Consider the following 26,506-nt stretch of genomic DNA (forward strand, 5'->3'; position numbering starts at 1 on the left):
CATTCAGTTCATTTACCCAACATAGAAGGAATCGGCTTTCGCTTCGCTTTCTGCTGAGGAATCCTCGGTACGCCTTGGATGACCCTTGGCTCTTTCATGAGGGTCGGGTCGAGCTTCGCTGGGATGCGGGTGATCACTTGGCGGTAGTCGCCAGGGAAACGAGCACTCGGCGGGGTGGCCGAAGCCGAGCGCCAAAGGTGGTCGGAGGTGTCGTTGAGGAAGTCCGTCGAGGACTTGGAGAAAATGGAGGTGCGACCGCGGTTCTTCTTGGAGAGAATGATTTGATCGAAAAGCTTGATTTGTGGGTCATCTGGCCGAATGGTTTCCCGCTCGTGGATGAATTCATTGAAGGCTACATGACGATTGTTAGTACGGTTAACCTCCAGGGAATGGCGGGACACCAACCTTGCGTCTGTTGCAGCATGGCGAAGTACTCTGCATTCTCGCTCGGCATACTCTTCAAGAACCCTTCCATATTGAAATGATAGAGTAGGCCCGACTTCTTTTGGTCGGATCCAGGTTGTCCCAAATAGCGCCTGTACGTGTAGAACAAACTAGCAAAACAGCGGACGAAAGCCGCTCGGACTTGTTCAGAATGGAAGGCAGAAGGGCAAACCAAGCAAACTTGATGCGCGCACCGCGCATGAGCGCTTACACTGCAGCCTGTAATTCATGTCAATCAAACGCATCGGTACGAACGTGTCAAAAAAAGACTTACTTGAGCACCTGTAAATGCCCTCATCTGATTTCTCGTCACAGACGGAACATGACGTCCTCTCGTCCTGTGATCTCCACTGCATACAGTGGCCTTCGATCCATTGCACGGTATCGGTGTTGCGAACTGTCTGGGACATGCCGGTGGGCATAATCGTCGACGCGGCGATAGTGGACTGGGCATAAACCGATGGAGCGTACGAGGAAGTGATCTCGTTGCTAAGAGTGGACGTAGACAAGTTCGACGAATGGCCAAGGAATGGCTGACTTGGCCGGCGCAGTGTGTTCATTCTTTCAACGCCAAACTGTTTCACGTTGTTAGCTTTTGCACGCAGATTATGGTGAAGTATTTGCAGTACCGAAGAGCTCCTCCGAGACGATGAATCGAAGTGCCCGGAGCGTTTCTCACGGAGGCTCGCTTGCAAGGCGTAGCCAGAATCGCTGCGAGAAATAGGAGTAGAGGGCAGCGGAGGGAACACAGTTGATGTAGGAGAAGTCCTCGGAGACGGAGGAGAGTTGTTAGTCCTGGTGGAGTTTGTAGCAGTTGAGCTTGTAGAAGGCCTATCGCCTCCGCGGCTCTCGACCGTTCCACGGCTCTCGGGAGCTCCGCGACTTTCAGCCCTAGATTGCAAAAAGGCATTGAAGATAGAGTGCCGGGGCAATGTGCCAGTGGCTCCTACGGTCCCGAACGATGCTGAATTGAGGCTGACGTACGTAGCAAGAGTGGAACGAGGCGCCCGGTGAGTAAACACAGATGTGTTTTCGGAAGAGAAAGAATCATGGGGGAACGCGTCTACGGCGTAAGCGGGAGGGCCGACCGGGACGCCATATTTGATATGGTGAGGCGCAGCAAGTTGAAGGAGGGAGACAAGCTTCCGGCGTTGCTGGCGAGGGAGAGGAATAGGCGGTGCAGTGCTTTCGATAACATTCTGATCCAAGTCGACGAGGACGAAGTCATCCTCGGGAAGCTCTACAGACTCGTAGCGACGCTCAATACCCACAATATAAGGGCAAGGTGCTTCCAAAGCTTGGATGAGGCGTGACGGTAGGACGGGGATGAACACTCCTGCCCATTTCATCGGATACAGAAGGTGTGTAATGGCCGCGCTCGCAAGGTGCAACATGCTCGTGTGAGAGGATAAAAGGATAATGCGTCCTTCGGTAAGAACGCATTCGAAAAGCGCGACTATATTCTGGATCGAGAGGCAGCGGAACAAGGCGTAGAGGTCGGTGTTGCGGGAACCCGGGATCTCGTTGGCTGCCTCCTTCCGGGCATACATACGCAGCTCCCGGACAGCAAGCTCGACTTGGGTGATTGACGAAATGGGACTCAATGCTTCTGCGCAGAGGTTTACAACATAGCGCTCGAGAGGTTGCCACATGCCAATCCGGGGCGAGCTCGCCGGAACCCTGAGGATGCCACCATTTGTCATTGGTGTGACTATGGCCCTCAGCCATTCCTTCCAGAAGCTGGTCATGCCGCCGTCCCGTCCAAGCACGCCGTACGCCCGTGGGATCCAGAGTCCGGTCTCGCCATCAGTCAGCCCATCGATCTTCGACGCAGCGCCGTGCCGGACGGGCCGCAGCAGGTCGTTCATGAGGCTGATCTTCTCCTCAACTGCGCTGATGTCGTCCTCCAGCGCTTCTCTGTCCTCTGATCCCGAAGGTATCGTGGGTAGTTGGGCCAATAACCTCGACAGCTTGGCCCGCTCAAGCGCAAGTCGCTCTCCCAGGCTGCCTGCTAGTTCCCTCTCTTCTGGCGTCATGTTTGCCTTTCGCCACTCCTCGCACTGCCGTTCCAGTTCCTCGGCTGCCACCGGGTTCAGGGGAAGCCAGATCGTCAGACAAATGCCGTAAAGTTTGGATCCATCTCCGTTCGTCATGGCGAATCCATGCCAAGTTGACCGCGGCCTTTCGTCTGAAGAGACTACGTTCACGTCGTTGGGAAACGCGAACATGGGCACGTAATCGGGGAAGGGGTTCCTCCTCTTGAGCTCGTCCACCATGTTCTTAGGGGGATACCTATCAAGCAGCACCGGCTCGTACCGTCTCTTCAGGGGGTGCATATTGGGCGTAGGGTGGAAAGGCTGCGGAGCTGGTATGACGGAGTTGTATCCACTCATTCTTCTTGAAGTTCGAATGGAAGCTTGAGGCGTACGTTAGCAGACCGTGCCTGCACATGGCATAGCTGGATCTCCCTGGACTTATGCACTTTGAAGGTATCATCGACTTACAGGTACGCATCATGCTTGGTTGCCTCTTCATACTGCTCATGGTGCTAATTCTTCTCCTGATGCTCCCAATGCCCACGCCCAGCCCGCTTGCGTCCATATCCTCGCTCACAATCCTTTGCGTCCTAGGCCTCGGTCTCGGCTTGTCCTCTTTGGCAAGCGTGCCGGCGCTGAACTGTATCTCCTCGAGGAATGTCTCTCGTTCGGCGGCGAACTTTCGCAGGGCATTGTCAAAGTCCTCGTCACTCAAGCCAGAACCGCCAATCTGCGGGAAGCCCTTGATGGTCGCGCTGCTGCGGTTACTTGCGGTGGGGCCGGGACCATTGTCAGGGTCCATGCCGCTCGCCATGGAATTGCGATCATTGCTCACGAGCCTGGAGAGCGAGAGGCCGTCGGAGGAGCGGGGACGGGGCTCGGTGTCGGTCTCCAGGGCAGCATCCTCCTCGATGGTGGATTCCTGGGGGGCGACGGCAGCGCCGTTGGACCTCTGGGCGTCGTGGACCTGGGACGACTCAATGCCGGATATGAAGAAGTAGTCGGCGAGGGGCGCGCTAGACGGCTCTGCCGAGGGTGGTACGGGGGCCATGGTGTATAGTGATTCGTGGGTTTAGGATAGGGCGCATAGAAATGCGTCGGGGGCCCCAGAGCAGGGCGGGAGGGAGGAAAGGAGCGGCGGCGGCGCGCAGAGGCGACGAGTGGGTTTGGCGGGTCGGGCGCGGCAAGCGTCAAGTCATGTAGAGGAGAGGTGGTTGTGTTACGCGGGTGGCGGACGGGTGTTGGACGTCGCGAAAGAAGGGCGGGCGGCGGCAGAGAAGGTATTAGCCCGCAGCGGGATCCCGGGCGGGCGAGAAGAGGAGGGAGGGAGGGGGGGCGGTCGTGGTCCTGTCGCGCCGTTATCTGAGAAAGGCCTGGGGACGGCGGGCACAGATCAAGTGCAAGGTTCAAGGTACAGCACAAGGGCGCCGAGCCAGGAACGCAGACTCGATCTGGTGCGCCTCTCCGCATCGCGCGACATTTTCGCCCATCAGAATCTCGCGCGCCGTGGCCCCCGCTAGTGTGAGCTGTCGTATCCGCGCCCCCTGTGGCCTCGCCAGGGGCTCGGCCTCAGGGTCTCCCAATGATCGCCCGCTGCCGACGCAACAAGAGGCAACTATCGTCCATGCAGGGTCCCAACCTCACTTCCTCCCGGCTATAGCACTGCTGCTATCGCGAAAAGGGGCCCTCGTTGCCAATTGCAATCACGCCGCCTATATTTGTCTCGCTCAAACGAATCCGTGCCATCCTACTCTCCTACTGCCAATCGCTGCGTTGACGCAATATCCCTCCCCGGACTGATCTCCCAAGCCACAAAGCCCTGCTGCCAAAACGCCACCGCCCGACGCCATCGGCACGCTACCACAAGACACTCGCTGCATCACCTCCCTCGTCTTCTGCAACACCCATTCCAGGGGTCCCATGTCCCATGTATCCTCTCCCAATCCCTCGGGGGGGCCCGGGGAGGGGGTGGGGGTACATCTGTGTATGTGTGCGTGTGTATGTGTGTGTGTGTATGTGCATTGCTTTCGCTTCTTTTGCTTCTTTCGCCTCCTCAGGGGCTTGACTTTTCATTGCTTGCTTGCTTGCTTGCTTCATCGAGGCCGAGTAAACAATGGCCCGATCCTCAATGAACCACGCCCGCCGAGTGCGCTGCGCCACTGCACGAACAAGCTCCGAACCAGCATGCGTCTACCCGCTGCCTTCGCCGCCGGGGGAATCTCTGCCTCCGGGGCGCCTTCCTGTTGCTCCAAAAGGAACATGACCTGCAGAACATCTCCCGGTCCCAGCACTGGAAGATGGGCCGGATCCTCCCTAGTAGCATTGAGAGGCTGGTTCAGAGACAGCGACTTGAAAGGGGTTTCGGCATGGACGATGACAGGCTGCAGTGGAGGCGTTAGCCATGTTCTTTGTCCTAGTCTCAGCCCCTTCTTACCTCGAGACTTAGGTTTGCTTCGCCTAAGTTCTCCAATTGAGCCTCCAGCACAAACTTGTTCAGACCACCCTTTCCAGACAACTCGCTCGTCTTGGTCTTGACACTGATCAGTTGCTGCGCCACAAACTGATACAGCTTCCTAAATGTCCTTGCACGCCCACCAGCCGCTCTACCCTCTCCGGCCAGCTGCGTCTCCGTGTACGACACCGTGACTGCAAGCGTGTGTGAGCCCTCCTCTTTCAGTTCAAACGCTATGATTTTCTGCAGCGATTGCCCTGACTCCAGCCCGGGTTGCCGGTCCTGGTTCTGGTCGTCTGGGGAGAGCTGCAGCGGTACGCCGTCCGGCTGCGAGGGCGTTTGCATATCTGCAACGATCCTTACACCGCTGATGGCTCGGCTCTTGTCGCCCTCTGGGATCTCATTGTTTGCGCACAGTGTGCATGAGAAGGTTTCGCCCACATAGGCGCTACCGAATGCCTCTGGAAGCTTCAACAGCGGGGAGATGATGAATGGATCTTCGGTGTCGGCGGTCGGGTAAGCCAAGGAGGCCTTGGGAGAGATAGTCAGGTCGTCGGGAGCAGTCGGCTGCGGGAGAGGGAAGCTATGCGCCAACGAGGGCCGCGAGAGCCTAGGTGGGTATGGTGTCAGTCGGAAGCCCAAGCGGCTGGGAAGAGCGGGTGGAAGGACCTACCGCAATACCTTCAAGCTGACTGTGTGCGGCCCCTTCAAACCCTCGCTGGTCGAGAGGGCGCTCTGGTGAGCCATGGCAGGGTAGGACGGGAGCGAGAATAATGCGCAAGCTCAAGGCAGCTCTGACGTGGAGGCGGCAGCTTGACCGGGGAACGCCTGGACCGTGCTCTCCACATCAGGCATCAATTTTTGTAAACACGACCACACGGATTGCTGCCGTCTGTCCAACTCTACCCAGGTTCGTCCTCTCGCGCGGTTGGCTGCTTTTTAATATGAAGGGTGACACGAAGGACCTTGTCTCCCTGCGCAGATCTGCGGATCTTGTACTTGCCCTAACGACGCCCAAAGGTATCTCAGTCTTGCTCGTAAGCTGCCGAATGGGAGACAAGGGTGTCTGACACTGAGTTACACAGGAAGAGGAGTCTTTGCGGCTCAAGACATCCCTGCCCGGACCGTGATTGAAATCTCTCCTGTACTACCTCTGGGCGTTGAGGAAAACGAAAGCCATGTCAAGCACACTTCTTTGTACCACTATACGTAGTATGTTGCGCCGAAGTTTTTCTTCTTATGTTTGTTTTTGTTTGATTACCCGCCTTACCCTCCTCTGCAGTAATTGGCCGCTTCACTCGTCAAACGGCGAGAAACAAATAACCCAGGCCGTGGTACTAGGGCTAGGCTCCATGTTCAACCATTCCAGGGACCAGAACGTCGGCTGGGAGCGTGACGTAGATCACCTGCTTGTGAGGTACCAGACGCTGCGCGATGTCAAGGCCGGTGAAGAACTATGCATGTATCCTCCCTCTCTTGCGCAAATGGCGGTCTGACTAATTAATGCTGTGCCAGGCATCTCGTATGGCGATAGGCTATCGTTCAAAGACGTAGATGCCCCTACAGAAGAGCCAGAAGGAGACGGTTCAGAGGTTTTGTCCAACATACAAATTGATTGATAGTAACGGCTTGATTCAATTAATCATGTGAAGGGATAGAATCCCCAAAATATCACACTGCAAACGGACCTCTGCAAAGACCCGATATGCCTCGGGCCAGGACCACACGATCGGCTTCTCCGACAGCCGAAGACGATTCCGGAAATTCCAAGACTACTGAGAACTCTGATGGAAAGTAATCGCCCAGGCCTCGCCCCAGAATGCATCCTCTGGTATGTCCGAAACGCCAAACTTGCAAAAAAAAAACGTTGTCTAATTAATACACAAATGGAAATTTGGAAAAGAGAACTATTCTGCCGTGGACGACGCGAGCTCCTGAGTCTGCGCCTCATCATTTCCCTCTTCGTTCTCCTCCTCTGCCGCTATCCGAATTTCGTATGCAAGCTCAAAACATTCTGCCAACAAGTGATTCACTGCGCCTTGGCCGTCGGGGATGTCATTCCCAATCATGAATTTACCGTCTTGGCGCATGTTGTCAATGGAGTTTAGCTTATTCTAATGTCAGCGTTCACGGCTTTTGTGTCTGAATCTCGCCAATAGAAAGACAAAACATACCTTCATGCTGTATGGATACAGTTCCCGGGGTGAAGAAACGCCGCCCGATTTCCTGACTTCCACCAAACATCTTTTCAGAGTGTTGAGCTGGTTGTATATGGGCAGCAAAGCTTCCGAGACAGGTTCGGAAGAGATAATGAGGAAGTAGATTATCGAATAGCTCTTGCGGAGAAGATAAAGGAGGGTCTGGCAATATCGTTAGCCCTGATTCATGGACTGGTCAAGTAGGACACAGACCCGTTGAGCATGGATATCCGCTGGTTTCCCTTCACTGTCTTGGAAGTTGCCATCTACGCGGCTCTCATCGATGCGATCCAACTGCCGTTGGAAGCTGTAGAGATCGGTCTCGCGTAAGGACCAGGCCTGCGTAAGTTGCAGCTTCTCGAGTTGGCCCCGGATATTGAGTAACTTTTTGTAAGCATCCTCAAACCTCTCGTTGATCTTGCCTTGTCTGAGAATCGGTCAGCATCTCAAAAAGAATTCGCCGATACAATGGCCGAGCGTCGGGCCGCTGGTTCGCTTACTTTTGCTCTATAAGCTCGTGCCAAAGGAAGCACCGAGTGAGCAGGTCCGTGACAACTTCATCTCCTTCTGGCGCATCTTCCGTCTCTCGGACCTGCATGTGCTGCATCATCTGGGCAATACGGTCCTCCTTTTGGAGATCCTTATCGACTGTCTTCTCGGCATGAAGCTCAGCTTCGATCGCCTTCAATTGCTCATGCAACGCCTTCACTTCTGACGCAGGGTACTGTATATGGCGTCAGTTTCGTATAAATAGCATAGCATAATATTAAGGTGGACATAGGCAGCGTAGGCGACCGTCGAGTCGAGTCGAAAGGAGCCATGATATGATTCTCCTAAACTATCGACAAAGCACGCTGTACTCATCTCCAATGGAATATCGAAAATAGGGACTTACTTTGGATTTGGTGTTGCAAGCTGAAAGCGATCTTAATATCGAAACCAACTTTTCGTAAGTTGGCTTCAGTTCTGGGCTTAGCTTTTCCAGTGAGTGGTTCAGCTTGTTGAGTAGTTGCTGGCAAACGTTGATACGCGCTTCGAGCAGAGTGAGGAGGTGCGGGCTGTAAGTCTCCTTGCCCCTCTCCACCGAGCTGCGATATTCTTCTAGCCGGTGCTTAACCCCGTCAAGATCCTTTGGCGAGAAGAAAGCGGCTTCCCAAAGGTGGTCCAATAGCCGCTATACTGGTGTTAGTGAAGATTCGGAGGAGAAGCGTGAAGGATTCTAGGTACCTTCATGGTGGAGACGGCAGAGTACGTTGCCGGAGCTTCATGATTTTTGCCTATCGCCATGTACGCCAGCGATATCAGCTGGAAGCAGTCATCCAAGACAGTGTCCACTGCGATAAAGCAAATTAGTATCGAGTATAGTCGCGGTGATGTCCAAGTACATGATCCAGGATCACATGCTGGATACCCGCAATTCCGAGGCTTCCGCAGGACCGCATCAAAGAGGAAGGCAACAACAAATACTTGCCTCTGTTCTGCTCAAGCCGCTTGTCGATTCTGAGGCCGTTGAGCTTTTCGACTTGCTCCATGAGCTGGTTGTAGAGGCGGATAACATCTTCGGATTTGACGTAGGTCGACTTGTCGGCCCTCAGGAGCTCAAGCTGGGTGCGTACGCCGAGGAGTTGATCGAGAACAGGCTGTTCCGTAGGGTCTAGCGGTGCTCTCACCGCAGGCGAGTCGGTCATGCTGGGAACATAAACGGGTGCCCTTCGCTTCCGCAGGTCTACTTAGGACGTTGCACGGGTATCCTGCTGCTGGCGATGTCATGCATGACGATGCGGGGCTTCCCACCCGCGGGGCCACAGCGCGTATCAACGATTTTCCGTCTTCGCTTGCGGAACATCATATGTCCGCCCATCGCGTTCCGGCACAACTTCGAACATCTCGCGGCCAAAATCACTGCGACTTACGACGCTACGACAATCATCGACTCCCTCCCCAAAACCCACCGACAACCGCCAAAATGTCCATCCAGGAGCAAGCCGCTTCCTACGCCGCCCTGATCCTCGCCGACGATGGCGTCGAGATCACCGTCAGTCGCCTTGCGCACCGCACCGCTCGAGGTCCCGCGTGCTAACAAGTCGCAGGCCGACAAGCTCCAGACCTTGATCACTGCCGCCAAGGTTCCTGAGGTCGAGCCCATCTGGACCTCCCTGTTCGCCAAGGTATGCGACAACGGCATTGGTTGGAATAATTGGGAACGAAGTGGGATCTGACTTGGGACAATAGGCGCTCGAGGGCAAGGACGTCAAGGAGCTTCTCCTGAACGTCGGCTCCGGTTCCGGTGCTGCCGCCCCCGCTGGCGGTGCTGCTGCCGCCGGTGGTGCTGCCGAGGCCGCCCCCGCCGCGGAGGAGAAGAAGGAGGAGGGTAAGTTTCTCACGCGCCTGCAAAATTGCGCGGGATTGTCGCTGACAAATCTGTACAGAGAAGGAGGAGTCCGACGAGGACATGGGCTTCGGTCTCTTCGACTAAGCGCCTTCTCTCTTCGTCTTTGGGTTTTGCATGTAGCCAGGGCTGGCGTTTTGTCGAAGCAGCGGGTTAGCTGGAACCTCAATCAAAATACCACATCCTCGGCATTTCGTTTCATTTGCGGCCGCCGCGTGAATCGATTCGACCACGAGCCCCCGGGCCTCTTACGTGCATCACGCTTTGCTATCGTCGGACACAAGGAACTGGTTTGGGAATTCGGCGGGACATGTCATGGCAAGGGAAAAAGTCGTTTTCTAGGGCTAGGATCTTCAAGGAGTTATCTAGGCTCTGCTAGGTTGCTACTTCGAATTGAAGGCCTTTGTTCTTCCTGCCCTGGTACACGCGATTTTGGCAACGACTTCTGGTGAAAGCCGACCACTTTTACGTTCTCCAGTTGAAGCATGAGAATAATTGAGGTATGGTACAGGTATTTGCGATAAACACGCAGCCTCCTAATGCCGATATAATCGGTCATTTGCGAGTTTCCCCGCTCAACCTCTTAAACCAATTTATTCTAGGGGTAATTGTATTGACCACCGCTGTTGCAATTGCCCTAACGATTACTGGATGAAGGCGCTGATCTGCTCAGCGCGGATTGTTGTTCTACTCACCCCTGCTGCTTATCTACAACATACACCTGGTGCGTCTCGGATCTCGAGTCCTCGACAACCGGCCCACGAGCTGGAATAGGTGGGCATGCTCCACAATTGGGGTACGCTCGGATTCCCCACTGTATGCATAAACTATTACCCCGCTCCTCGGGTGAGTTTCTTGAAACTTGATATCGTTGCTGCATATTGCTTAAGCGCTTGTAGTTTGATTGAGCTATATATTCGTCCACTGGTGCCGGACCGTATTACCTATTCCTTCTTATTCGGCTATTTTGCTTCTTTTCCCTTAGTATCTCGTTTCAGTGATATACTGACTTACGTCTTTACCGACTCCAATCCCTGAACGTTTAGGGGGGTCCGCTTTATTTGAAACCTACGCAGGAACTAACAACAGCAGTCGATCTAATAAAGCCTGTGTCTGTATCTCCCGCTTCTCTTTATATAAACAGGAACTAATTTCGTTCAAACTTTAACTGGACTTGGCTCGCTCTGAAGGAAAAGCAACAGGATTTCTGGCCACTGCTCTCCAAGATCCCCGTACCTCCTCTCATCTGTAACCTTTTTAGGTAAATAACTGTGAGGCTCTTCCTAGCATTCGCTTCCTCCCTGGACTGTGTAAGTGCTCATTTCTAAGAGCCTATGTTTCGTCGACATCTAGCTGTGTATCAGTTAAACGGTGCGCGCTTCTTCTCCAATGTCGGCTACTGATAGCGTCTGCGCTTGCGAGCATGAGGCGCGCTTGGATGGGCTTCCTCTTCGACCTTGCGCTTCTCGCGGATACCGTGGGTGTATCCTTCCTCCCTAGCTTTCTCCACCGCTGCTTCCATGTTTTCTCTCACCTCTTTCCTGTCGGCAGCAAGCATGGCCTCGTACAGACGGCACTGCTCTCGAAGCTGCATCTTCAAATCCTCCTCGCGTTGCTTGTACTCTTCCTGAAGATATCTCTGGCTCTCAGCATGCCTGACATGTTCTGGCATGCCGTACAAATTCAAGGCCCGCTGATCGACTAAGAAGTTTTCCCAGCAGACATCCTTAATGGAATTCCTCTCTTTATACCATTTCTCTTCTGCCTTTGCAAGTTCCTCGCGGACACGGTCGTCGTACATCTGTTCGAGTGAATCAAGTTGGAGGCATAAAGGATGAAGATCCTTTTGAACTTCGCCGAGGGAACGAGAAGCCTCTCCGCAGACGTCAACCATATGGTGGACCGCGCGCTCCGCGCCGTCTCTGATTGTGTTCAGAGCTTCCTTGAAGACAGGACCGGTATTGTAGTCATCGCGGTTGTTGTTGACGTAGGTCTGAATAAGCATTGGCCATTTGATGGCATCACGGCCAGCCAAGAAGGCAGCGGCATCCATGCCTCTGCGGAAATTCTCCATGGCGAGGTCGATAGCTTGGGCGCACTGAGATGGTCCGACGTATGTACGACTGGCATAATCTGCTTTCTTGGTGCGGCGTTCACGACGGCGGCGAGCGCGCGCCTCGAGGATTTTTCGGGCGTGGTGTTCGCTACGCATTTCGTGACGGTTGTTGGTGTTACGGTTTTTGTGAAGATCCGGGGTGGGAGTGGCATGGCAATCCGTAGGCCATGCGCCGGGAAGGCTCTGCTGGAAGGCATTGTTACTGGAGTTGCCTACATGGGAGTGAAGTCAATATGGTTGATGGTGTAGGGATCGGAGACATACGGATGGTACTGCTGACGACATCCTTGACCGCCAATAAGGTGCCGCAAATGAAGCTGAACATTTGTTTAATTCGACTGTAGAAGATGCGAAAAGGGTTGATGTATCGGTTGTAGAAGTGCGGTGTTTTGGTAGATTGTTCGTGGCTGTCCAATGGAAAGTTGTCGGGAGAAGAAGAAGGTTGATTGCATACGTAAATTTCAAGGCGCAAGGCGAGAAGCATAGTGAAAGTGCCATATGAACAGCATCGATGAAGTGAATGTATGGAGCGGACCTGGCGACGACCATTGCTGGGCTCTGATTGGCTCGAAGGACTAAGCGAGCGTTTGACGTTCACTCACTCGATGAGGGACTTCACTTGACAGTCGCAGTCCTCCAAAAACAGCAATTCACCTCCCCACGCCTGGCGCGTCCTCACTGTACAGCTAATCCCCCAATTCGCTTTTGCTGCAACCCGTCCAGCCCGACGCAACATGGATATTCGTGTGCTGAAGCCGTCGGACATCCCCCATGTCCAGATGGCCAACATCACCAATCTGCCCGAGAACTACTTTTGCAAGTACTACCTCTACCACGCCCTCTCCTGGCCCCAGCTTTCATACGTCGCCGTCGATGTAAGTAGCCGCTCGTTGCTTTTTCTTCTTTTTTCTTCTGCGTTCATCTCTTCTGCTTTTCCAATTTCTGCTCTGGCCACACGTCGTTTTCGCAACGTCGCATTTTCAAACGCCTTGCTCGTACCGCAAGCAGACGAGCCTAACTACGGTTCTTTCATTTCCGCCATCTCATTACTCTCTCGTTTGGAAGCCTTTTTGTCTCGCCGAGGCCTCGTTTGCCGGTTTCCAACCGGCCAATCACCTGACCCCCTAGCTAACATAGCCCCAAGGTTTCCCGCCCCCCGAAGACGCCATACGACCCCCCTAAGATCGTTGGCTATGTCCTGGCCAAGATGGAGGAGGACCCGGCGGACGGCATCCAACATGGCCACATCACGAGTTTGAGTGTCATGCGCACGCACCGTAGGCTCGGGTTGGCCGAGAAGCTGATGAGGCAAAGCCGTAAGTGATCTCTCGTAATCCCACACGCAGCGTCCAATCCAGCCCAATCGTCCATTTATTGGCACTTCCCCTCCATCCCATCCACCAGATAGACAGACAAACAGACGGACGGAGAGACAGCGCGCAGTCAACAACACGAGCTGACACGACAGCCCAAAAGAGCGCGCCATGGCCGAGACGTTCGGCGCGCACTACGTGTCGCTGCACGTGCGCGTGTCCAACAACGCTGCGCTGCGCCTCTACCGCGACACGCTGGGCTTCACGGTCGACAAGATCGAGCCCAAGTACTACGCCGACGGCGAGGACGCCTACTCGATGCGCATGGAGCTGTCGCATCTGCGGCAGGCCATGATCGACGAGAGCGACGAGGAGGAGGCCGCCGACGAGGGCGAGCCCGTCGGCTCCGCGGGCAAGAAGGGCGATGGCGAGCAGAAGGTCAAGGTCAAGGTCGGTAGGGCCCTGGGCGTTGGCGAGCTGGTCGAGAGGAACGAGAGCTCCAAGGCGTAAGGTGGCGGCGTTGGAGTTGGGATCAAAGCCTGATGTCCACATTGGTTGGCGGTGGGGCATGGTAGATCAAGCATTTTATCGCATTTTTCTTGCGCTTATCAAAAGCCTGCGAGGCCTTGCGCGCGGGTATATACTCTCTATGTCCTTATTTGTGTGATGCCCCATCTAGAGTTTTTGTGCCAGAACGCCTGGGAGCAATAAAAAGCCTCTGAACCTTCATGACGCAACATGCGCATATTACGGGACTGAATCCGCCGCTGCAGATATCCCATAACCCACAGCTTTTCCTTTCCCATTGCCGTATCTGGGCAAAGCCCTACGCTCCTCCACACTGCTCGCCGTACAGCGCCTTCAGCGCCGGCACCGGCTGCGTCGCCAAATATGCCACCATGACAGCCACGCTCCTGACCTTTTTCTCCGGCAGCAAGGCGCGTTTCCCGAGCGGCTCAAAAGCATCTTCATCGTCGTCGTCGTCCTCTTCCACCCTAGCTTCAGCTTTATCCCCCACCTCGCCCTTCCGCGCACTCTCGCTCTCCTTCTCTCCTTCTGTCGGCTTCGCCTTGGCCTTCGGCGCCCGATCCACGACGGTCAGCTCGCCCCGCACGCCCGCATACGACCACCACGCCCGGCCCTCGGCTTCGAGCTGGCGCTTGGCGATCTCGAGGACGGTGACGAGTTTGTTGGCGGCGGGGGCGCGGGCCTCGAGGTGCGCGACGCCGGGGTAGGACGAGGACGGCGGCAGCGGCGGAGGTGTTTTTACTGCGCCCGTGTTGTTGTTGTTGTTGTTGTTCGTGGCAGTGGTGGGGTTGGTGTTGAGGGCGGCGAGCACGCTGCGCACTTTTTGCTGGACCTTGGAGCCTGGCGCGAAGTGGATTATGGCGTCGGAGAGGGGGTTGTTTGAGCTTGTGCCCGTGCTCGTGTTCGTGCTTGTGCCGGCGACATTGTTGTTGTCGGTGGTAGTGGTGGGCTTGTCGGCGGCGGCAGCTGCTGCGGAGGCGGAGGTGGAGGTTGCGACGGGCGGGTCAGGCGGGGGCGCGGCGATGCGGCGGCGCTTGTTCGAGGCAGCAGCAGCAGAGGGGGTGGGAAGTTTGTTTTTCTTGGCCATGGTTGGTATTGTGGGGAGGGTGGAAGGTCGAATAGAGTAGATTGATGGAGATTGCGGTCGCGTGAGATGGATGGAATCATGAATCCCGACGCGCCGGGCGAACCCCCAGGGACTATGTACGCATGCAGACAGCTAACCTGCAGAAACCATGAGGCTCTTTTGGAAATTTTATTCTCTTTTTGAGAATACAAACCTACCATTCTCATGGTCGCAGGTGAAAGGGCCTCGCACGGCCCGGGTGGATGATCGGGCAGTACCGGCCTAGCCAACGACGAGGCGGCCATTTGTGCTCATATCAGACCACCAGGGCATGAGAGGCGTGGAGTAGCAAGGCACGCCGTAGTATGCTTATGTACTTACCCGAGACGCGGGCCACTGCTATATAGTCGCCGCCGTGTCCCTCTCTCTCTGAAGAATACCCCTCATCATCCCGTGTTGCTCGTACCAAAGTATACCTATACTATTATATATCTTTCGCCCACCATGCAGTCCCGCCCCTCGCGCCCCATGCAGCATGTTGACCGCAAAGACATCTACACCAACCTGGAGGCGCGGATACAGTACCTGCACACCTTCCTCGACTTCAGCTCCAGTACGTCTTTCTCCTCCCATATTCTCCGGCGCGCGCCCCCGCCACGACTAACGCGCAGCTGCAGACGACATCGAGGCCCTGATTTCGGGGGCAAAGTACATCAAGGCGCTGATTCCCGCCATTGTCAACATTGTCTACAAGAAGCTGCTGCAGTACGACATTACGGCGCGGGCCTTCACGACGCGCAGCACCAGCTTCGAGGGCCCCATGGACGACCAGCCCGGCGAGGACAGCCCGCAGATCCTCCACCGCAAGATGTTCCTGCGGAGCTACCTCGCCAAGCTGTGTTCCGATCCCAGCAAGATGGAGTTCTGGGAGTACCTGGACAAGGTCGGGTGAGTTTGTTTCATCCCCTATTTTTTCCAAGTATTCGTTGGTGTGTAAGAGGGGGAAAAAGAGCTAGGAGGGAAAGGATCATGGTCCCGCCGCTCGCCCCTCGCCGCCCCTCTCGTCCGTTCGCTTCATTTCATTTATCATTTATCTGCACCCGCTAGACCGACAAGCAAACCAGCCAGCTGACCACCCGCCCGCCAGCATGATGCACGTGGGCCGCGGCCGCGAGCACCCGCTGCACGTCGAGTACGTGCACATTGGCGCGTGCCTGAGCTTCATCCAGGACATTCTCAACGAGGCCATCCTGTCGCACCCGCGCCTGCACATGTCGCGCAAGATTGCCCTGACCAAGGCCCTCAACAAGGTCATCTGGATCCAGAACGACCTGTTTGCCAAGTGGTACGTGCGCGACGGCGACGAGTACGCCGACGAGATCATGGAGACCGTCGTCGAGCGCGAAGGCTACCTGCATGGCAAGCGCATCCTCGGCGAGAGCAGCGAGAGCGATTCCGACCAGGACAAGCCCGCTGGTGTATGCCCCTTCAGCGGCATGGGCGCCGACGCAAAGAGTGGCGAGAGGGCCGGCGAGGCATAGGCTGGCCTTGTCTCTCTTTGCGTTGAATATATCATCGAGTCGTCTCTCTGTAAGACTTTATGGGCTCGTGGGTACGGTCAAGGCGTTTTATGGCTGGGGCTGGGTTAGTCGCGAAATAGCACAGATGTTTTTTTTGCAATTGTAAGAGGTTTCTTCTTCCAACCAGGTTTCCTTTTTTTTCCTTCTGTCTTGGAAAAAGTCGCCACCAAACGCCATATAGTACTACAATGTTTCTGCCAGAGGTTGTCTCACACACATATCCAACCGCTTAGCCAGACGTCATTGCTCAGTTGCACGTATCTATCGTTAGATCGGAAATCTCAGTCATCGCAGATGAGATCGAATTCCGGGAACATGGGGTCCGGCCCCAGGTTTATGGTCCCCGCCGTCCCATCCTCCCCGCTGGGATTGGAGATGGTTGGTTCGGCTGCGGCGGCCGTCGTGCTCGGTGCGACGGGCTCTTCCGTCGCGGGGTCGGCCGGTGCTTCTGTCGTACTGGGCGCCGCAGCTGCTTCAGTGGTCGACGGTGCGACGACTGGTGCCTCCGTGGTTGATGTCGATGATGGAGGCGGCGGTGGTGGTGGTGGCGGCGCTTGTGTCGTTGCTGGTGCGGGGGCTTCTGTTGTTGGTGGCTCTGCCGGTGCTTGTGTCGATGGCTCTGCGGGGGGTGCCTCTGTTGTGGAGTCTGCTGCTGGAGGTTCCGCTGCTGGAGCTGTCGTTGCTTCTACGGGAGGTTCTGTTGCCGGAGCTGGTGACGTCTCTGCCGGAGCTGGAGCAGCTGCGGTGGTTTCAACCGGTGCTGCTGCTTCTGTCGTGGACATTGACGTGGAAGTGGAAGAAGAAGATGACGATGACGATGAGCTCGAGGATGAAGACGAGGAAGAGGATGAGGAAGAGGACGAAGATGTCGAGGTCGAGGTCGTCGAGACGACTGCGGCAGCCCCGAACGTTGTGATACTGACGGCGCTCTGCACCGATTGGCAGTCCTCTTTCTGCGACGTACAGCTCTCCACCGTCACATCGCCCTTATTACCCGCTGCATTGGCAGCCTAGGTAGGCAGTGAGTTAGCCGTGGCTCGAGGTGTGCATTGTGGAAGATGGTACAGGTCAGTGTTCCATGCTAACGTGAAGTGCCCGGATTCCTATTTTGGAATGACGCAGGAGCCGGACAGGGAAAGAGGGATGCACGTCAGCAAAGGAAGAAAGAAAGGTCGCACTCACATCTGCGCATTCGTTAAATTGGTTATCACATGTCCTCTGCGCCGCATCTGAGAACTGGTCCTGTTTTCCGCATACACCCATCAGCACTCAACGTCCATCCTAGATCTGGCTCTAAGCCGGAAGTGCCCTCCCCGCTTCATCCCCGCCAGCCAACCACCCCCAACGGCGCCGCCCGCCTCAACCTTCCCGGCACCTAGCTCTTCCTCTTCTCATCTAGGTAGTAGTCCCAGCATACGACGCCAGACCCACAACCCTGCTCCTATCATCAAAAGAATGCAGCAACTCACAAAGGTTTCCCCGTCAACATCATACACGCGCTCACTATCGCCGGACTGCTGAATCGCAGCGGCCGACGCGCCGCCCAACGACCCATTGAACGTCTGCAAGTCGTCCGCGCTGGCGCGGCGCATCAAGTGCGCCAGGCGATGCGGCGGACGCGCGTCCTCGCCGCCGGCAGACGCAGCCGCGACCGCCGCGCATGCAAGCAGCAATAGGCGGGTGGAGCTGAAGGCGCTGCGCATGCTCGACCGTCGAGCGCGTGCGCCGTGGGTTCCTCGCTACGAGAGATCGCCGACCGGCCACTTGGTGACTCGAGGAGAGAAGAAAAGGAAAAAGGTAAAAAACCTGTGCGAGCGTGGGGAGGGCAGAAAAAAGAAAAAGGAAAGAGATCGCAGGAGTATGTCCCAACTGGAATTGTCGAGTTGGGACGGTTGGTTGTGAGCGGCGAATGTCGTGTACCTATGTCACGTATATCAATCGCCCTGGCGCTACCGGCTACTTGCGAAGCGCGGGCTGCGGGACGTATCCGTAGCTGCGGGAGCTTCAAGCCCTGTCGCGCGTGTCGCGCATGCCCAATCCGGCGGGCTGAGTGGCCGCATGAGACGCCTCTGAAACAGGCCGGCGTAAGCCTGTGATCGGCCGTCATGCGCATCTTTCGGTGTGACGGCGATGCCGACGCCCTGACCCGCACCATGACTACTACCATGACCCTGACCATGACCTCGTTCGCGCGGTTAAAACAAGCCGAGCCAAAGGGCTGAAAGTGGGGGTGAGTCGAGTGGAAACATCGTGGGACATGACGAACTAAGTGGGTATGTCCATGTCTAAATTATTTCGCTAACTGTACAAGCTTTGCAATCAATTTGACCCATATTGCAGGTCCATTCCACCTTACCGCCCCAATAATGATCGAACTAGGTATGTAGCTTCTATGTAGGAAAAACAGAAGAAAAGTATGGTGGGGGAATATTTTGAGGAAAACCTAGCCTCCAGTGAGGGGTACCGCCGCCCCTTCATTTCCAGTTCCCTTTCCCTTCATATGCACCCGTAAAAAACACTCGACTGTCGGATATACCCGGATGCGCATTAAATACTTCTTCAAAACAATAAGGACCGTGTGCTCACATCAAAACGCACTCCAAGAATAGAAACTCCGCTGAAATGCTCGACTGGGCGATTTCGTGATGCTCGTAACGACCAATCCGCTAGGGCACGGCCTAAAAGTTGGCGGCTGCGTTCACACGTCCACCGGGAGTGTGATGTTGGTCCAAGTTGCGCTGGAACATGTCGTTGGGTGAAGTGCTGTTGCGCTTCTCGTAGTTGAGCGGCTGGTGAGCGGTGCCGCCGACAAGGTCGTCCTCCTCCTCGGGGCTGCCCCTCTTGCGGCCCCAGACTCTCCATGCGACGAGGGCAAGACCGCCGAGAACGATGGCGCCACCGACACCGCCGACGACACCGCCGATGATCTTCTTGGTGCTAGAGCTCATGCCGGAGCTCTCGTTGCTGCTGGACTCGCCGTTGTTCAGGACGGCGGCGCTGGTGACGGTGGAATATCCGGTGGTGGTGACGGCGAGGTGAGTGCCGGTGCTGACCAAGTTCTGGGTGATGCCATTGGTGACGGTGATGATGGTGGTGGTGTAAGCCTGGGACGAAGTGGAGACCAGGGCGTGGGTGACAGTCGTCTTCCGGGTGGTGCTAGCCTTGGTGTTGGAGGTCTTGGTGGGACTAACGACCGTCTGGAACGACGAGCCGCTGGCGCCAGTGGTCCAGACCGTGGAAGCAGAGGTGGGCGCGGAGGTGGCTTGAGCAGAGGTGGCAGCCGGGGAAGTGGCCGGAGCGGTCGTGGCGGAAGTGCTGTCGTTGGTGTCGTCAGTGGTGGTTGCAGGAACGCTGCTGGGCGTGGTGGTGCGATCGGCGGACGTGGTAGTGGGAGGCTCGGCGGTCGTGGTTTCCTCGGAAGTGGAAGGTTCTTCGGTTGACGTGGGCGCGGCGGAGGAAGGTGCGGGCGTCGACGTCTCCTCGTCGGAAGAGGAAGGCGCGACAGACGACACGGCAGCCTTTTTCGTCGAAGCAGAGGCAGCTTCTGTTGGCGTGCTGGGAGCAGCGGCGCCAGAGGCCTCGGCTCTACGATGGAAGAAGCCAAGTGCGTATGCCTCCGCCTCAGAGGGGATCAGCGACGCGTGGACAAGGGCCAACAGGGTCAAGGCCAGAAAGGCGACGGTGACGGCTGAGGGCGACTTCATGGTGGTTTGTGTGTGACGATGATGTGTGTGCGTGTGGAAATTAGGGAGACCCTGGCGTGGGTTGGGAGGAAGGCAGGGTGGATATACAGAGAGCGAGAGACGGGCCACGAGAGTCGACGGCGGGAATCAAGCGAAGGAATGGGTCAGGAGCGGCGAGGGATGTAAGCGTTTTTTACAAGAGGGTTGGGCCGGTCAGGAAGGATTGGTGCGGACTGGTGAGACGGGCCTGGGCGCCCAGCAGGAAACACGAGGTGCCCGGCCAGCAGTTCTACAAATAGCGCGCGCACTGAGCAATCACAGCGGCCTGACTAACCTGACTAACGGGGCCCGGCCGATCCAATACCGCCCCGGTGCTTCCGCCGCCCGACGTTGTGCGCGCTGTCACGGAACCGTCTCCTCGTGCGGCTGCTCCACCGCCCGCCCGCTCGCGTGCTGTGACTGCTGTGCGTCATTGGCAAAATCTCTGACTTGTATACCGATTCTTTTTTGTCATCAACTTCTACCTTTCCTGCAAGCTTCGACCGCCGAGCAAGCCGACACCATGGCCGCTTTTGTCGCCGCCATGCTTCAGAGTCCCCAGCTCAGTCCCCACGAAGCCCTCTCCGGCGTCTTTGGCTCCATATCTCTCGCCTCGTGGATTTTCCTGCTGGCGAGTCACCGTTTCGCCGCCTCGTCCCCCGCCATGCCGCTAACCTTTGCGCCATAAGGTGCCCCAATTGATCGAGAACTACAAGCTGGGCTCTGCCGACGGCATCTCCATCACCTTTCTCGCCGTCTGGTTCATCGGCGACATCACCAACCTCATTGGCGCCCTCTGGGCTGGTCTCGTGCCCACGGTCATTGCGCTCGCAGTCTATTTCTGCTTTGCCGATCTCGTCCTCATTTCCCAATGCCTCTACTATAACATCCGCAATGCGCGCCGCGTGCGCAAGGCTTCGGCCGTCTCCACGCTCTCGACCGAAAGTGCGGAGCAGCCGCTGCTGGGCAGACGTCCTAGCGACCTCGGACTGCCAGGCTCGAGGCGCCGATCAAGTGCTGCGTCGAGGAGGCACCGCGACAGCATTAGTCGTGAACTACTGGGCGGCATTGCCGAGGAGGAGAGTACGCGCAGCGAGTGGGTCAAGAACGCCATGAGCATTGTGGGCATCTGCATTGCCGGCGCTGCCGGCTGGGCAATCGCTTGGTCCAGCGGTGTTTGGAAGCCGCAACCCACGGGTCAGGATGCTGGCAGCGGGGAGGTTGCCCTGGGCGCTCAAATCTTGGGATACGCCAGCGCGGTGTGCTATCTCGGCGCTAGAATCCCGCAGATCTTCAAGAACTACCGCGAGAAGTCGTGCGAGGGGCTATCGCTCTTGTTCTTTTTACTTTCGCTGCTGGGAAATTTGACATATGGCATGGGCGTAAGTATCATCAGTCGCAAGGGAGGATTGTTTTGTTAACTGGCGCAGATTCTGTTCCACTCTGTTGAAAGGGATTACTTCCTGACAAATCTCCCGTGGCTGATTGGCTCTTTGGGGACCATGGCCGAAGATGCAATCATCTTCTTTCAATTCCGCATCTACGGCGATCTTTCGCAGCCTGACGCCGTCGTCGGCTGATGCAATCAAAAGTTTACTGGATTTCATATCTAGACTTGGGTCGAGTTACGATACCCAGCCCGTTGGGTCCAAAAAAGGAGGGTTTCCATGCCATTACTAGACGAAGATTTCACGAAAGCAATTTCAATGCACGACATGTACTACTATTTTCAAATCACGTTCGAAACGTTAACTTTGCATTCAGTCCATACATTCCCTCGTCCCTCGCATTCTGGTTTCTGAGCCTGTTCCTTGCAAATCTAACATACTCACATGCACATGCAGCGTTACAGACAATGCCGAGTTATCTCGTGCATATCACTGGAAGAAGGACATCTTTGCGGACGATAGCTGGCGTGCTTCAAAGCATGAGGCTACTTTTGGTCCTTGTGATAGCGGGCGTGGTGGGTGCGGTAGATTCATCAACGCTTCAATCCTCATTGACACCCCGGACAATCCACAAAGGATCGCCCCAACCAAAGGGCCCTCGCTCAGGCTGGCTTTGCATGATCTCGATCCTACTCCATCCAGAAAAGGCAAGATAGTCTGCGCATCGTCAGCAATGTGCAGCATCGACGTGTACGCAATGTCAATCGCTCACCGCCAACCATATTCAGCCGCTCCTCCTCGCCGATTCTCAACCACCTTGCAATTACTTTTGTAGGGAAGCAGCGATTGCTCACGACCAAATGCACGGTGCCGCCCTTCTTCATCCTTTTCCTAAGGCCTTCCAGGACCTCGCGCGGCCGCGTCAAGTAGTCAATACTAACGACGCACGTCGCCGCGTCCAGCACTTCGTCCTCATGGAGCACGTCCCCCAGGTCAGGATACGCGTTCAAGTCCCTCACTAGCGGCCACTGGGTGCCAGACTTGCCCACGCACCGCGCAAGCACGGGGTTAGCGGCCAACTCGGCAGCATTGAGGCCGGTACCGAGGACCTGGAGCGCGCCGGCCCGGGCCGCCTCCTCAATCTCGGGAGGGTAGTGGCTGATCCAGCTGGAGCAGAAGTCGAGGAGGCGGCCGCGACGCGGCAGGGCGGCGGCGTAGTAGGCGCGCAGGCGGGCAATGGCCGCGTCATCGATGTGGGTGACGAAGCGGGCGGCGGCGTAGAAGGCGCCGTCGGCGCCCGGGTCGAGGCGGGTGAAGTCGGCGGGCTGGTAGGGCCAGCTGGGGTGGCAGGGCTGGTGGGCGCGCGCGCTCCAGTTCGTTATGCCCGCTGTGCTGGTGCTGGTGCTGGTGCTGATGGCGCTCATGGCTCCGGCGGCGAGGGCACTGCGGGGGAGAAGAGGCATTGAGGTTGGGGTTGGGGGAGAGGGGACATAGGTAGGTGGTGTCGGTCGGTAGGGCACTCGTAGCTAAGGTACTGAGATGGGCGGCGCACGCTATAGAGAGCTAAAAGCAATGAAGCACCACTTCATCAACGTCGCCAAGTGACGTCGACGATGGGCCGCTAGATGGTAGCTTTCCCGAAGCGGGCGACGCGCGCGTCGGCACGTGATGGCGCACCGTCCTAGTCTGTCTGGGGATGAAGGTGCGTGCTTGTTTTTTTTTTTTTTTTTTTTTTTTTGTTTGACAGACAAGCAAACGCGCCGCGCAAGCTTGTTTGCTCACTCCCCCTGTCTCACTCTCGCCCTGCATATGCCGTGCGTCTGGCCAGAAACGTCGGCTCCTGCCTCCCTTCCTCCCTCCATGGCCCGACCTCCAGCCCGGACGAGCACGGCAGCGCGCATCGCAGCACGCAGCCACGCAGCCAGCCCTCCATCTCCATCTCCGGGTACGGGTACGGGTACGGGTACGGATAGGTATTCCGTTCTTCTCCCCTTCCTCTCCTTCCTTCCTTCCCACGCCTCCTTCATCGCCACCGCCAAGCCGTGCGTGCTGTTGTGCTGTTATGCTTTTATGCTGCAGTGCAATGCACGCACGCGCTAGCTAGCCCTACCTCCTCTACGGAAGGAAGCCCTACCCTACCCTACCCTACCCTACCTTTCCCATCCCATCTCATGCATTCCACGCCTTCGACCCGCCCCCGCCCTCTCTGCCCTCCCCCTTGCCCCTGCAGCTGCAAATACGGTAACCAGCCAACAAACAGCTAACATGGAAACTGACCAACCAGCCATTTCCCCACTCTTACCCGCGCACCCACACCCCAAACACAGCGCCGCGCGGCTTGCAGGCGGCGGCGACCCAGGCCTCGGCTTTGGATGTGCGCTGTTGTGTCGTGTCGTGTTGCGCTGTGTGCGTGCTGACGCCGGGGGATTGGTTGTGGTTGTGGAGGCGGGGGAAGTAGGGTAGGGTAGGGTAGGGGTGGGATGGGGGGCTGTGTGTGTGCATGGGTGGGGTGGCTGTTGTGCTACGGCGGGTTTTGTGGTTGTTGGTGGTGGTGGTGGTGAGGTGGGAGGGAAGGTGGGGGAGCTGAGGAGCTGGTGGCGGTCGTGTTGGGTACGGGGTGTGGTTGTAGTGGATATACGAGTAAGGATTTAGGGTAGGGGTGGTGGTGGTGGTGTATTAGGTAGGTAGGTAGGCTCAATTTTTCGAGAAGCCAATTGTTCTATTTCCATCCATTCGTACATATAGATCCGTATCTATCTACATCTTTCCATTAGTTAAACGTTGATTCATTCGCCGCGACGCCTCCCCCTCCCTACTAGAAAGTAGAAACCCGTCCGTCTAAACATTCCGATTGGCTTTGCGCGTTCCAGGTTCGCGGCCCTCAAACGACGACAACACACGTCTCATCTCACATCACGCCTACTCGTCCTCCTCAACCACAACACCCCACTCGTGCTGCTCCTCGCCGTACATGATCGCCTTCAACCAGCCCTTGATGACGCGCGCATAGGGACCCGACTCGCCCTTCGCGAGCGGGATATCGAGGTCGCGGCCACGGAAATGCACCAAGCCGACGGGAGCGATGAAGAAGGCGGTGCCAGCAGCGAAAGCCTCGACGAGGCGGCCCTCCTCGGCCGCAGCCAGCACGTCCAGCATGGTGAACCTGCGCTCGACGACGTCAATGGGCTCGAGCAGCTCCTCGTCGCCATCAGCGGCCTTGTAGCCGTTGGCGAGGCGCTGCTGGGCCAGCTCGATGACGCTGCGGCGCGTGACGCCGTCGAGGATGATGCGGTCGTCGAGGGGCGCCGTGACGAGCTGCAGGCGCCCGGACTCCGCCGTCCGCCACACGACGAAGAAGTTGCTCGCGCCCGCCTCCGTCACCGCGCTGTCCTGCCCGAACAGCCACAGGATCTGGTCGAAGCCCGCGGCCCGCGCCTCGCCCTGCGCCAGCAGCGACGGGCCGTAGTTGGCGCCTACCTTGGCGTAGCCGAAGCCGCCGGGCCACGCGCGCACCATGTCGTCGCGGCTGGCGAGGAGCTTGAGGCCCGGCCGCGCCGCCGTCCCGTCGGTGGTGGTGCCGTTGGGGAGCGCGGCGGGGATGCTGACGTCCATGTTGGGGAAGAGGGCGAAGATGACGAAGAGCAGGGCCTCCTTTGGCTTCTGGACGCCGAGGGTCTGATCATTGGCAATGAGCGTGGGGCGGACGTACAAGAACTGGCCGGAACGGTCCTTGGGCAGCCAGCGGGGCCCGTCGACAGCGGCCAGGCGCGCAATCAGCTTTGCGAGCTCCTCGGGCGCAAAGCCCGGCAGCGAGATGCGCGCGGCCGAGGTGCACATGCGCGCGCAGTTGCGCGTGGGTCGGAACAGCCGCAGCCGCCCGTCGACGCCCCGGTACAGCTTCAGGCCCTCGAAGCACTCGGTGGCGTAGTGCAGGCAGCTGGCCGTGGGCATGAGGCTCAGCGGGCCGTAGGGCTTCAGCTCGGGCGCCGCCCACCCCTGAGCCGCCGTCCACGACGCCGTGATCATGTGGTCGGTGCAGGTTCTCTGGGCGTAGACCTCGGGCGAGTTGGGCGCGGGCACGGGGCGCGGCGTCGGCGTGCGCGTCGTCTTGAGCTGCGAGGCGTCGAGCTCGGCCAGCGTGGTGGTGCCGTTGGTGGTGCCATTGGCCTGCGAGGGCGCCGTCTCGTTGAGCGTGGTTTGCACGCCCTGCTCCGTCAGGCCGGACGTGGTGGTTGGTACGGGCGACATGTTGGTGTTGTTGTCGTTAAATTGAACTCAACTGGTCTTAGTATCCGTCGTCGTCTATGGGATTCCCTAAAAGAGAAGGGAAAATGAAAGAAAGCCAACAGAACGGCACACCGAAAGAGAAACACGGGTGGGTCGGGGGAAGAACTGGGGAGTGTGAGAAGAAGGAGAAGAAGAAGCAGAAGCAGACGGGGAGAGGGCACCTAGTTAAGTATCCCCCACGTCCCCTCCACAACAAGCTAACTAGCTATGACTCTCCGCGGATGACTCTTTTTCTTGCCCGGGGAGGTGGAGCCCACGGACCATGGCATATGCGTAAGGGATTCCAGTTCTACCCGGGGGGCAAGCTTCATCGATCAATCCATGGCCGCCATCCTCCCCCTACACGTCGTTACCCTACGGTGTGTTCTTGCGGTCAGGCTCATAGGTACATACGCATGTCAACCAAAGGGCGTGCCAGTGCCACGGTGCGTCGTCGGGCTCCTCGGCGAAAAAAAACAGAAAAATAGTTGGTTCCCGTTGGCGTGTGTGAGCCGCAGCTTGCCGAGCCGTAGTTATCCGTCTGCCTCGAGGGTTTGGGTCGACGACAACAACAGATGAAGATGACGAACGGGAGATGCATGTCACCACAAACCACGCGCCCACTCAAATGCAATCCTGCAAATAAAAAAAACAATAATGCTTTCGCAAACTACCGACAATTCTATCAACTAAAGGCAAGACAGGTAAGACGGGTAAGTAGGTAAATAGGTAGTGTGTAGTCCCCATGTCCGGCCATCTATACCGTCACGCCCCCTCGCGGAACAGCAGCAACAACACCGGGCAACGACCTTGAAGAGACGAAGCGGAAGCAGCTCGTCCCGTCCCGTCCCGTCTGGCGCTTATTGCAAGCACATACGCAAGCACGCACACACGCACACACACAGACACCACAAGCCCATCAAGAGACCAAGCACAACAACAACGACATCAACACAAAAAAAAAAAAGTCTAAAATAAAAAAGACCAAGACCAAGACCTCCCAAAAAA

General features: G+C 56.9%; 16 protein-coding genes across 16 annotated transcripts; 7 read left to right on the forward strand and 9 right to left on the reverse strand.

Annotated features, from left to right (window-relative positions):
* Positions 1-8: 8 nt before the first annotated feature.
* On the reverse strand, positions 9-3,531 carry K452DRAFT_297801 (uncharacterized protein; the record flags this gene model as incomplete). Its single annotated transcript, XM_033542061.1, has 5 exons — positions 9-352; positions 406-663; positions 719-1,019; positions 1,074-2,860; positions 2,949-3,531. 5 exons carry the CDS (start codon positions 3,529-3,531, stop codon positions 9-11), a joined length of 3,273 nt encoding a protein of 1,090 aa, XP_033398245.1.
* Positions 3,532-4,100: 569 nt separating this feature from the next.
* Positions 4,101-5,692, reverse strand: K452DRAFT_358297 (uncharacterized protein). The gene is made up of 3 exons (XM_033546182.1): positions 5,606-5,692; positions 4,915-5,542; positions 4,101-4,861 (listed from the first exon to the last, which is right to left on the reverse strand). The coding sequence occupies exons 1-3, from the start codon at positions 5,677-5,679 to the stop codon at positions 4,574-4,576; spliced, it is 990 nt and encodes a 329-aa protein (XP_033398246.1). The 5' UTR covers positions 5,680-5,692; the 3' UTR covers positions 4,101-4,573.
* An 86-nt stretch (positions 5,693-5,778) lies between these two features.
* Positions 5,779-6,750, forward strand: K452DRAFT_286961 (uncharacterized protein). The gene is made up of 4 exons (XM_033540389.1): positions 5,779-5,952; positions 6,018-6,144; positions 6,215-6,390; positions 6,448-6,750. The coding sequence occupies exons 1-4, from the start codon at positions 5,877-5,879 to the stop codon at positions 6,549-6,551; spliced, it is 483 nt and encodes a 160-aa protein (XP_033398247.1). The 5' UTR covers positions 5,779-5,876; the 3' UTR covers positions 6,552-6,750.
* A 37-nt stretch (positions 6,751-6,787) lies between these two features.
* On the reverse strand, positions 6,788-8,879 carry K452DRAFT_286962 (uncharacterized protein). Its single transcript, XM_033540390.1, has 7 exons — positions 8,602-8,879; positions 8,358-8,464; positions 8,026-8,304; positions 7,631-7,854; positions 7,344-7,557; positions 7,107-7,292; positions 6,788-7,040 (listed from the first exon to the last, which is right to left on the reverse strand). The coding sequence occupies exons 1-7, from the start codon at positions 8,816-8,818 to the stop codon at positions 6,840-6,842; spliced, it is 1,428 nt and encodes a 475-aa protein (XP_033398248.1). The 5' UTR covers positions 8,819-8,879; the 3' UTR covers positions 6,788-6,839.
* Positions 8,880-9,096: 217 nt separating this feature from the next.
* Positions 9,097-9,606, forward strand: K452DRAFT_227078 (uncharacterized protein; the record flags this gene model as incomplete). The annotated part of the gene is made up of 4 exons (XM_033536879.1): positions 9,097-9,165; positions 9,221-9,298; positions 9,363-9,501; positions 9,560-9,606. 4 exons carry the CDS (start codon positions 9,097-9,099, stop codon positions 9,604-9,606), a joined length of 333 nt encoding a protein of 110 aa, XP_033398249.1.
* A 1,309-nt stretch (positions 9,607-10,915) lies between these two features.
* Positions 10,916-12,119, reverse strand: K452DRAFT_308192 (uncharacterized protein; the record flags this gene model as incomplete). The annotated part of the gene is made up of 2 exons (XM_033543136.1): positions 10,916-11,847; positions 11,900-12,119. 2 exons carry the CDS (start codon positions 12,117-12,119, stop codon positions 10,916-10,918), a joined length of 1,152 nt encoding a protein of 383 aa, XP_033398250.1.
* Positions 12,120-12,369: 250 nt separating this feature from the next.
* Positions 12,370-13,458, forward strand: K452DRAFT_326415 (uncharacterized protein; the record flags this gene model as incomplete). The annotated part of the gene is made up of 3 exons (XM_033544845.1): positions 12,370-12,510; positions 12,780-12,951; positions 13,112-13,458. 3 exons carry the CDS (start codon positions 12,370-12,372, stop codon positions 13,456-13,458), a joined length of 660 nt encoding a protein of 219 aa, XP_033398251.1.
* Positions 13,459-13,774: 316 nt separating this feature from the next.
* Positions 13,775-14,563, reverse strand: K452DRAFT_297808 (uncharacterized protein; the record flags this gene model as incomplete). The annotated part of the gene is made up of 1 exon (XM_033542062.1): positions 13,775-14,563. The coding sequence occupies one exon, from the start codon at positions 14,561-14,563 to the stop codon at positions 13,775-13,777; it is 789 nt and encodes a 262-aa protein (XP_033398252.1).
* Positions 14,564-14,959: 396 nt separating this feature from the next.
* Positions 14,960-16,529, forward strand: K452DRAFT_318146 (uncharacterized protein). The gene is made up of 3 exons (XM_033544127.1): positions 14,960-15,155; positions 15,220-15,490; positions 15,690-16,529. The coding sequence occupies exons 1-3, from the start codon at positions 15,047-15,049 to the stop codon at positions 16,081-16,083; spliced, it is 774 nt and encodes a 257-aa protein (XP_033398253.1). The 5' UTR covers positions 14,960-15,046; the 3' UTR covers positions 16,084-16,529.
* On the reverse strand, positions 16,244-17,934 carry K452DRAFT_20611 (uncharacterized protein). Its single transcript, XM_033536107.1, has 3 exons — positions 17,592-17,934; positions 17,305-17,364; positions 16,244-17,132 (listed from the first exon to the last, which is right to left on the reverse strand). Exons 1-3 carry the CDS (start codon positions 17,823-17,825, stop codon positions 16,404-16,406), a joined length of 1,023 nt encoding a protein of 340 aa, XP_033398254.1. The 5' UTR covers positions 17,826-17,934; the 3' UTR covers positions 16,244-16,403.
* Positions 17,935-18,352: 418 nt separating this feature from the next.
* Positions 18,353-20,058, reverse strand: K452DRAFT_286969 (uncharacterized protein). The gene has a single exon (XM_033540391.1). The coding sequence runs from the start codon at positions 19,824-19,826 to the stop codon at positions 18,801-18,803; it is 1,026 nt and encodes a 341-aa protein (XP_033398255.1). The 5' UTR covers positions 19,827-20,058; the 3' UTR covers positions 18,353-18,800.
* Positions 20,059-20,300: 242 nt separating this feature from the next.
* Positions 20,301-21,592, forward strand: K452DRAFT_286970 (uncharacterized protein). The gene is made up of 3 exons (XM_033540392.1): positions 20,301-20,475; positions 20,534-21,226; positions 21,275-21,592. The coding sequence occupies exons 1-3, from the start codon at positions 20,368-20,370 to the stop codon at positions 21,422-21,424; spliced, it is 951 nt and encodes a 316-aa protein (XP_033398256.1). The 5' UTR covers positions 20,301-20,367; the 3' UTR covers positions 21,425-21,592.
* A 36-nt stretch (positions 21,593-21,628) lies between these two features.
* K452DRAFT_286972 (uncharacterized protein) lies at positions 21,629-22,974 on the reverse strand. The gene has a single exon (XM_033540393.1). The coding sequence runs from the start codon at positions 22,693-22,695 to the stop codon at positions 21,922-21,924; it is 774 nt and encodes a 257-aa protein (XP_033398257.1). The 5' UTR covers positions 22,696-22,974; the 3' UTR covers positions 21,629-21,921.
* K452DRAFT_20414 (uncharacterized protein) lies at positions 22,798-23,431 on the forward strand. Its single transcript, XM_033536079.1, has one exon. The coding sequence runs from the start codon at positions 22,901-22,903 to the stop codon at positions 23,330-23,332; it is 432 nt and encodes a 143-aa protein (XP_033398258.1). The 5' UTR covers positions 22,798-22,900; the 3' UTR covers positions 23,333-23,431.
* A 482-nt stretch (positions 23,432-23,913) lies between these two features.
* On the reverse strand, positions 23,914-25,967 carry K452DRAFT_286974 (uncharacterized protein). The gene has a single exon (XM_033540394.1). It carries the CDS (start codon positions 25,478-25,480, stop codon positions 24,152-24,154), a length of 1,329 nt encoding a protein of 442 aa, XP_033398259.1. The 5' UTR covers positions 25,481-25,967; the 3' UTR covers positions 23,914-24,151.
* On the forward strand, positions 25,700-26,429 carry K452DRAFT_286975 (uncharacterized protein). The gene has a single exon (XM_033540395.1). The coding sequence runs from the start codon at positions 25,841-25,843 to the stop codon at positions 26,075-26,077; it is 237 nt and encodes a 78-aa protein (XP_033398260.1). The 5' UTR covers positions 25,700-25,840; the 3' UTR covers positions 26,078-26,429.
* The last annotated feature ends 77 nt before the right edge of the window (positions 26,430-26,506 follow it).

This window comes from Aplosporella prunicola (genome assembly GCF_010093885.1).
Source record: "Aplosporella prunicola CBS 121167 unplaced genomic scaffold K452scaffold_11, whole genome shotgun sequence".
Taxonomy (NCBI): Eukaryota; Fungi; Ascomycota; class Dothideomycetes; order Botryosphaeriales; family Aplosporellaceae; genus Aplosporella; species Aplosporella prunicola.